At 30.8% G+C, this 9809-nt stretch overlaps 1 protein-coding gene across 1 annotated transcript; it reads right to left on the bottom strand.

Annotated features, from left to right (window-relative positions):
- Window positions 1–685: 685 nt before the first annotated feature.
- LOC110714957 (salicylate carboxymethyltransferase-like) lies at window positions 686–6296 on the bottom strand. The gene is made up of 4 exons (XM_021893513.1): window positions 6037–6296; window positions 3937–4344; window positions 2321–2575; window positions 686–1049 (listed from the first exon to the last, which is right to left on the bottom strand). The coding sequence occupies exons 1-4, from the start codon at window positions 6121–6123 to the stop codon at window positions 696–698; spliced, it is 1104 nt and encodes a 367-aa protein (XP_021749205.1). The 5' UTR covers window positions 6124–6296; the 3' UTR covers window positions 686–695.
- Between the last annotated feature and the right edge of the window lie 3513 nt (window positions 6297–9809).

Genomic DNA, 9809 nt, shown 5'->3' with positions numbered 1-9809 from the left:
TTGTAGAGTTTTGCACAATCCTGCCCAACATCTTGGCACGTAGCGGCCACTTCATGAGTGGCCGCCATCAGAATGATTGCAACAATTAGAAGCAGGAGAACATAAACATGTCTCTTTTCCATTTTAAATTTTATCTTATAGTCTATGTTGCTTAGCTAAATATACACTCTTTCTGAAATTTCTTTTTTTGATAAATGTGTTCTAATCTACTTATTCACGGCCTTTATATAGCCCTAAGATTAAGATTCCTTGTTAATTATATAATCAAAGTCCACTTTTCCACATGGTATCCTACATTTTGGGGATGGCAAATGTTTCATTTAATTGAAACAAGATAACAATTTTTTATATTTAAAAAGAATTTCAAATTCTATTTAATTTAATTTATTAAGTCCTAAAAAAATATTCCGGCTACTTGTAAGTTTTCCTTGGCAAACAATATGGAATATTCCTGCATCATGACGTATATAATCAAATTAAAGCACAATATTTTTCATATTTATTAATTTCATACATAAATATATATACGGAGTATTTGAAAATACTAGCAAAAAAATGAACTCCAATAAGAAAAACCACAAGAAGCTAATCCACAACTCAAATTTCATAGATTAATATTAATGTAGAATTTATTATGAATACAACGTACAAAAGATAATTAAAAATATATAGATTTTCTTGATAAGAATTACTTATTATCCCTTTCTAGTGAGGGATATGGTAACGTTGATGAACACATTGTTTTCTAATGCCATTGCATTTTGTATGAGCACCTTGTATCTCTTGAAAATCTCTTCAATGATGGCTTCGCCGAAATGACTTGTGAGTAAGGGCTCAACCACAGATCTCATGCACTTGTAGAAGTCGTAATGATCGGAATCCTTTGATGAATACTTATAACATTCGTTTGCTTCCCAACTAACATCACAAACATGAACTTGATCGAAACTAAAAGATCCTTCTTTCTCAACCAAATTGCTCAACTCTTTTGCTGATGGAGGGTATTGAGGGATGTTGTATGTATTTAACTTCTCTTCGTCTATTAAACCCTACAAACATTAAAACATACGTATATTGTATCATTTTTTTTATTGAATAGTTCTAATAAATTCTTTGATTCGTAAAGAGGATTATCCTAGGCTTTAATTTGTCACATAACTTAACGTTAATTAATCGATCTATTGGTTATTATGTAGAAGTACATATACATTTGTACATGTTAATTGTGTACAATGTAACAAATTGCACTGGACCTTAGTCATTTTTGTAATAATCTAATCAAAATTTAATCTTTTACTTAAAATTTTACTTTCATATATATATATATATATATATATATACTAGTTTTGTGCCCGTGCGATGCCCGGGTTGTTTATTGAATTTTAAGATAAATTTTTAATCTATATGTCAAATTTTAAAATATATCATTGACACAAAATTAGTTAGGAATTGATGTGTTTTTGTGATGATTTAAACTATATAGTAGGCATGTAATGACTAATAATAATAACATTGGTGAAAAACATTTCTTGACCCTTAACCTGAAATAATGACCCGGTCCGAAATGACTCGTGACCCGACCCGATTGACAGGTCTACACACAGTAATAAAATTATATTAGATTGTAAAGTATATTGTTTTAATTGATTAGAATATATTATAAATAATGGATGTGGTGCATTTTAAGCTAATTCCTTCGCTCCAAAAAAATACTATGATACAAAAAATAAATTTATATGATAATTTATGAGTGTTATAATTTTTTTTTAATAAAATTATAATTTAATTTGTACATATGAAATATTGGTACTTTATCGAAAATAAAATTCTAAATTAACAATTTTATCCTAAAATTCTATCCAAATTTGATTGAAAATTGAATTTTAAATTAACATTTTTTATCCTACAAATTGAATTTTATATAACTCTACCCTACGTGACGTGACACTTGGTGAAAAGTTGGAACGCCAAGTGTCGATATCTCGTCGCCTGGCTAAAAGTTTAGCTTTATATATTAGTTATATGATATCAATATATAATTTAAATAATTCTATTATAGCATCATATATATATAATTTTAATCAATCATTATTTTTTACGTGCAATAATCACTTCTAAAGTTCTAATATATATAAGAGGATTTGCTATTTTTTATTTACTTAAATTCGCTTATATACAGTTACACTTTTATTGTCATCGCATTTAACATATTCTATCATAATCAAATACTAGCATCAAATATCAACTAATATGTTTATCACGTTAGGTAAAAAAGAAAAAAAAGAAAGTAAAGGTGCATTATGAATTTATGAGTACGTACCTCAAACACCATACTATTGAGAGCTGTAGCAAGAAGGTCATACATGTAGCATGATTCCTTGCTATATAGTTCTTCAGTTTTTCTTCCCAACATTGTTAGCACCATCATCCCTCCTACTACTACTTCTTCAGATCGACGGCTTAAAAACGTCGAAAAATCATTTTCAAATTGATCAGAGTAAGCTTTAGCCACATTAGATGGACTAGTCTTTGATATGTAAACATTTCCCTTGTTGTTCTCTATTCCTTTTGGTATCTGTTTCAAAATCATCAAACACCAAATAAAAACTTTGTCGGACCAAATTGATTAAAATCCAAACTATCAACATCGTACAACTAATTGATCTAGTTGGATTTGAATTCTTGATTTCTATGGACTGAATATAGATCGAGAACGCAATAAGAATGACATTAGACATGACTATGACAGTATGACCCTTTTTTTTTGACACGTTTTTTATTTGTAATTATGATAAAACTTAGTCATACATACGTGTAGGATTTTGTTAGAATTGCTTTTTTTTATATATAATATCAACATTTTATAATTTTTATTTGTTGTTAGTTATTATAGATATTCGTTGTTAAACTTGTGCTATGACAAAGTTAATAAAAGAAACAGTGTCAATTAAAAAAGAATAGAAAAAGTATTTATCAAGACATGATTGAATTGAACTAATACTTAATCTGCCTAAAAGTGTATGATCAATTGAACATCGCGTATGACTTTTTTGGATTATAATAATGAGTTAATTTAATCTAAATGACCAGATTTCTTTATGATACTTTACAACAATTACTTTATGTTATATATGCCTTAAGAAATACAACCACGTGTGACTTGAAATTAAAATTTTCATCTCATTATTATCATTATTATACGTACTACAATTGGGAGGACTTTTCGATGACTACAATAAAAACGTAGTTATTATAATTGTTTTCAATCTTGATCATTTAATTTTTTGGATCAATCTAGTTCGTCCATGTATGTAGTTGTTTATGAAAAAAATAAAGTTGTTAAGGCAATAATACAATTGATAAAAAAAATAAAAAAAATAAATAAAAATAAACTAAAAAGATAGAGACATCACCTGTGAGGCTGTGACAGCCAATGGACACTATATGAGGAGTGGACAAAATGAAGGTGGTTATGCATGAGAATGGTCTCACACTGTATTTTATTAATATCAACATTTTATAGTAGTATTTATTGATAATTATAAATATTAAATATTATGTTAAAGTTGTATATAGACGTACGTGATTACATAAATATGTCAACTAAAGCTGAATAAAAAAAAAAAGTATATCAAGGCACGATTGAATTGAAATAACACTTACTCAACCTAAGAGTGTATGATAGAACATTGCATACGTATGACTTTTTAAAATCATTCCATGTTATCCCATTAGGAAATAATACAACCATATATGTGACTTGAAAATTTCCAATTTGTTATCATCATTATATAATACAACTATCTTAGTCACATTATTATTATGTGTAAGAAAGTGATTATACAAAGGAATGGACAAGGTTTTCTTTTTAATTTATTTGGAAAAAAGAAAATACAATACAAGAGAAATTAAAAAAAAAAAAGATAGAGACATCACCTGAGACAACCAATGGACACTATAGGAGGAATGGACAAAATGAAGGTGGTTTGATGGAAAAAGTCTACCATAGAAAGAGCCAGGTACACCACTCACAAAACATTGTCCAAATTCATCTCCCGTTTTTTTCTTAAGCATATCTTCAAAATTTCCCAATGACCTAAAGATTGTGTTAAAATCATTCCCTGGAAGATCATTCAAGTAGACTTGATACTCTTGGGGCTCGTTCCCGAGCTTTCGACGTGCCTTTTCGACGGTGTCTATAAGCTCGGTGATCAAACTCAAGGTGTTTAGCTCGGCGGAGGAACAACCCAAGTCAGCTATGCACATTGTTTTTGGGAGATTCTTGCAATATGACTTCCTTATTGCTTGTTCTTTCAATGGTTTTGTTAATGTTAATACCTGCTTCTGTTGCATCAAAACAAAAACACTAAAGAACAAACAAAGGAAACAAACAAAACAAGAAAAATTCCTGTAAGAAATTCGTAAATCTCACGTGGTACCAAAAGTATATGTAATTTTTGTACCATAATATAATATATGACACGTAATTAATATGACACGTAATTAATTATTTATATAATACAGTGTTGAAACTCATTGTAGTCCACTTATGAGTGTCCCACATTGGAGAAAAAGGAGAGATTGTTTCACTTTATAAGGTAGAGGAGTACCTCCTACTATTGCCAATTGGTTTTAGTATGGAAGCTTCAAAGCCTTGTTTGTGACCCAAACTCTCCTTCTTGTTTGGGTTGCCCAGACCCATTTCATATTGTTTCGAAATTTAATTATTAATCATTTAGTTTAGATACCTCTCAATAGCACTAAGTTGTAGGATTAATTTGTCACGATGTATACTTTTTAAAGCATGGTCAAACACATGCATGTGTCAGCTTGCATGAAACTATTAGGGTCACTTAAAAAATTACACATGCATGTGTCAGCTTGCATGAAACTATTAGGGTCACTTAAAAAATTGCATTGAATTTAGTTGTTTTAAGTTTTGCATTAAATTGCATACATAATTGCGTCTAACCCTCTCATATGTGATAAAGTATAATATTAAATCATCTACAATCTAATACTTATATCGTAGCTTCGTAGGAGGACAACTACAAGTAAACCCCATGCATCAAGGTGGAGTGTAAAATTTACATGTTTTTTTATTCAAATGATGAAAATTTTATGGTAGTGTTAGAGATATGAGATAACATTATAAAAAATATAAATCCAAATATATTATATTCTATAAGATCAATACGGAAAATATATTACACATATATTTTTCGATAATATTGATTATCTCATATCTCTAACAAGTAGTTATTCGTCATCCTTAAAATGATTATCATTATTCTAATTTTTTTTATTGACTCGTTTTAATTTAATTTCTATGTCAAAATTAATTATAAACTTCTATTCCTTATTTTTTAAAATTTTCATAATTAACTTACAAATAATGATTTAATTTCGGTAATAGTAAAATTAAATTTTGTAAATTAATTAGGAAAATTATATTTAAAAAATTAAATTAGATAAATAATTTATAATTAATTTTGACTTTTAAAAATAAATCAAAATCAACTAATTAAGGGTTTGTTTGGCGTGGTTTTCTGTTTTTTTGGTTTTTTGTTTTTTAAAATCATATAATATATGTCATATAATGAATTAAAAATTAGTCAAAGTTATTAAAATCATGATAATTTTGAAAATTGATAACAGAAATGTGGAAACACCTATTTCTTGTTTCCTGTTTTTGGTTTTTGATTTTCAGAAAAACATAAAACTAAAAATAAAAAAACGATGTCAAACACACCGTACCCTAAAGAATTAGTATAATGGTAGTCATCTCGAAGATGACTACCATAGAATGATCATCTTTCAAATAAAGGATTTGTAAATTACTTTGTATGTAAAGTACAAGATGTAAATGTATAATTATTTCGTGACATACAATATCTTAACCAAGAATTTCGTATGATACTATGTAAGGGTTTTAAAATGCGTTTATGATTAGACACACGTATAGCTAGATTTGATAAAAACATGCATTTGTTGTTATTATCTAACTGACATGATAAAATAAAACTAGCTAACTACCTGAATGTACGACGTTTTTGCGTAGCTGGTATCATCAGTACCCTCGTTCATGCGAAATACTTGCTTTAACTCAGTTGCCATAACCATTCTCGCTCTCTTTTTTTTCCTTACTCTTACGTGATTATGTTGCTTTTTTACGTGTTAAGAACTATCCCAATATCTCTAAATGAGCTATGAAAAAAAAATTATGTGCTTATAACCTTGTAAATGTGATCAGTATTTATAGTAAAGGTTCTTCATTATTTTAGCCTTGGGACATAACTATTCAGTACCACAAAAAACATACGTAGTAAAAAGATTTTTTTTTTTTTGTGAGAGTAGTAAAAAATATATTTATTTGTAGTTTTGTGCATATTGTTATTCACTATATAATTGAGGAGTACTGTGTCACGTTTTTTCTATTTTTAATAAATTAAACTTTTTGTTGTTGGGAATGTCACAAAAAGAATATTTTTATACTTTTTAACTATTAAAACATGTCAACAGTAAATGAAACAATCATTGTACTCTATGTGGTTGTTGAGGAGAGACACCAACAAAGAATAGGAAATTTAATGAAGGATCAGTACATGACCATACAATTACAAGGTTCACTAATAACATGTATTTCATATTATCTCCGTTTCTTTTTAGTTGATATGTATTCTTTTTTAGGAAGTTTTTTTTTAGTTGACACATTTTCTTTTAGGGAAACTTTTTTACCTTGTATTTACAAGCTACTCCACTTGGTTTTTCATTCTCTCTCACTCTCTTTCATTCTCTCTCCTCTCCTTAATATATGTGTCTAAATCAAACGCGTCAACTAAATAAAAACGGAGGAAGTATAAATTAGCAACATCTAAGAGTAAAAGTAATAAATCTAAAGGTAAAATACTTGCTCGGTTTATTTTCTTTTACTTCCAACACATATGGTGTTTAACACATTTTTTAGGAGATTATCATAGAATAGGTAACACAATTGATGACTTTTATTTTATCAATATAATTATAACACCAAGCTAAGAATAAAGATGGGTTAATTAGGTATTATGTGTATATATAATTATTGAAATTAATTTGTTCATTTACATTACCTAATCTCTTCCTCAAACGAATGTGTTGTCATGAAGCTGTACTGTATTGCAAATAAAAAAAAAACGTAGGAAGTACAAATTATTACATACAAAATTAAAATGGAGTAACCCTCAAATTATTCAGGATTGTTGCTCTCAAACCCTCATAATTGAACCGCATTGTGCCCCCGAAGCCTCAACTAGCTAGCTTATGGTGCATCGCCCTTAAACTTCAACTCGGGTCGTTTGTATGAGGCAAATATATTCAAGATACAGGTCATGTTTGGTAAACGGATTTTTGGTTAGCATTTGGCTTTTGGCTTTCTTAGGTGGTCAAACAGCCAAAAAATGTGTTTGGCAATTGGCTTTTTAGTCAGTGAAAAAGTTGACTTTTAAGCCAATATGAAAAAGCTGCTTTGAGTAGCTTTTTTGTTGGCTTTTGGCTTGTTGGCCCACAAATTATCTAATAAACAGCCAACAACCAACAATTAATTTACCAAACACTTTTATAAACAGCCAATTTCAAAAGTCATTATAAACAGTTAACATTCAAACTGGTCAAACAAGCTAAGTGAACCAGCCAACAACCAACCGCCAACAACCATTTGACAAACAAGACGACAATCTAATAGTAGAGCTTATCATAAGTAAGGCAAGGTTGGAACAAAATAGTGCCAACTAAGTTTGCGTGTCATAATGGTTTTTAACTAATTTAATTAATTGGTCCATTAATCTTTTCAAACTAATAACTTGTTAAATAGCGTGTCAAACAGGTGTATTTGTATCTATTCAAAAATAATAATCATATATAAAGAGGAAATGTATATGTTGTATAGAGTACGTACTAATTAAATACGTGCATATAAAATGAGATGAAGACAAGTTGACGCGCACAGTTTATTAATTAAAACAAACAAGCGAAAAGCTCAAATGTAACAGTAGTAATAATAATAGTAATAATAATAATGAACTAGGTAACGAAAAATTAAATATGAGTCATTTGTAAAAAGACCATGGAAGATGCCGAAGATCTCATTACCCTAGCAAGCGGACATCGTATATAGTTCATATGACACAATAATGTACCATGTAACAATTAACAAATGGTTGCAAATGCTTAGCAAGTTCCGCCTTGCGGGCATGCTTCGCCTTCTGACGCAAAACCCCAATTAATCAACCGTCTTCCTTCGGGATTCGAGGCAGCCGCATTGGCGGCCACCATCACAATAATGGCAACGGTAAGGAGGAGAAACTCAACAAATTTCTTTGTCTTCACCATCATATTTTTCTGCTATATTAAGAAAGTAAATTACCTTTTCTTTTAATTAATGTGAGCTCCTATAGTTTATCACTATGGCATGGTTCTCTTTTTATAACACTACAATGCCGGCCAATAGCCCAATTCAATATGTCAGGCCATTATTGTTACAGCTGTTAAAAGTTAACCCGATCCGAAATACCGACTCAAATCCGATTATTAACCGATCCATCTGAACCCGAAAAATTGGTGACCCAAATCTGACCTGACCTGACCCGACCTGAAACCAACCCTAGACCCGAGTTGATCCGAGTATTTGAGACCCGAATCCAAACATGAACTGAGCTAAAGATGACCCGACCCGAATGTAACCCGCAAATTATTAACCTGAACCGAACACGACTTGCACCGAAATTGACCCAAACCCGTTTTAACGCGTCAAAACCCGAATTTAACCAAACTTGTTACTAACTTGACCTGAATTCAACCCGATCGTTCCTAACCCAACCCGAATTCAAATCAACCTGTTACAAACCCGACCCGAAATCAACCCGACTTGTTATTGATCTGACCCAAATTCAACCCGACTTATTATTGACCCGACCAAATTTTACCAAACCTATTACGTACTAACCCGACCCACAAATTCAACCCAATTTGTTACTAACCCGACTCAAAATCAACACGACTTGTTATTGACCTGACCTAAATTCAACCCAAATTGTTCCTGACCCGAATTCAAATCACCTTAAATGCAATTTAGACCACCTTATTATTGTTGATCAAAGAATTTTGTCTAGGGAGACCAAGTCAGTCCAGGCCAGCAAAATAAAGGAGCATCATCCTCAAATTTCAGAGTTAAATATAGTATATATTTGTTGTATGGTCAAAAGATATAATCATCTTCCTAAATTATAAACAATAGTTTCCTAGTATATTTCCGTATATATTATAGTCAAAGGAAATAATTAGCTTGATAAAAATGATAATTATCTATTTATAGTTACTTGAACCCGAATATGACCAGACTTGAAAATGACTCAACCTGATTGTAACCTGCAAATTATTGACTTGAACATAACCCGACTTGACTCCGAGAATGACCCGACTTGGAAATGATCCAACCTGATTATAACCCGCAAATTATTGACTTGAACCGAACCCGACTTGAACCCGAGAATGACCCGACTTGAAAATGACCCGACCGACCTGATTATAACCTGCAAATTATTGACTTGAACCAAACCCGACTCAAACCCGAGAATGACCCTAACCCGTTTTAACCCGTGAAAACCCGAACTATTGTTCAGCCGTCCCGAATGTAACCCGACCCAAACCCAATAAGAAGTATGACCCGACGTGTCCCGACTGAAGCAAGACCCAACCCGTATAGATTATGGAATTAATCCGAATTGACCCGACCCGAGTTTACCTGGCCCACTCTTACCGACCCAAAACCTACC

The sequence above is a fragment of the Chenopodium quinoa genome, unplaced genomic scaffold, assembly GCF_001683475.1.
Source record: "Chenopodium quinoa cultivar QQ74 unplaced genomic scaffold, ASM168347v1, whole genome shotgun sequence".
Classification (NCBI taxonomy): domain Eukaryota; kingdom Viridiplantae; phylum Streptophyta; class Magnoliopsida; order Caryophyllales; family Amaranthaceae; genus Chenopodium; species Chenopodium quinoa.
The sequence above is the reverse complement of the archived record's forward strand: the minus strand, read 5'-3'. Positions and strand labels throughout refer to the sequence as shown.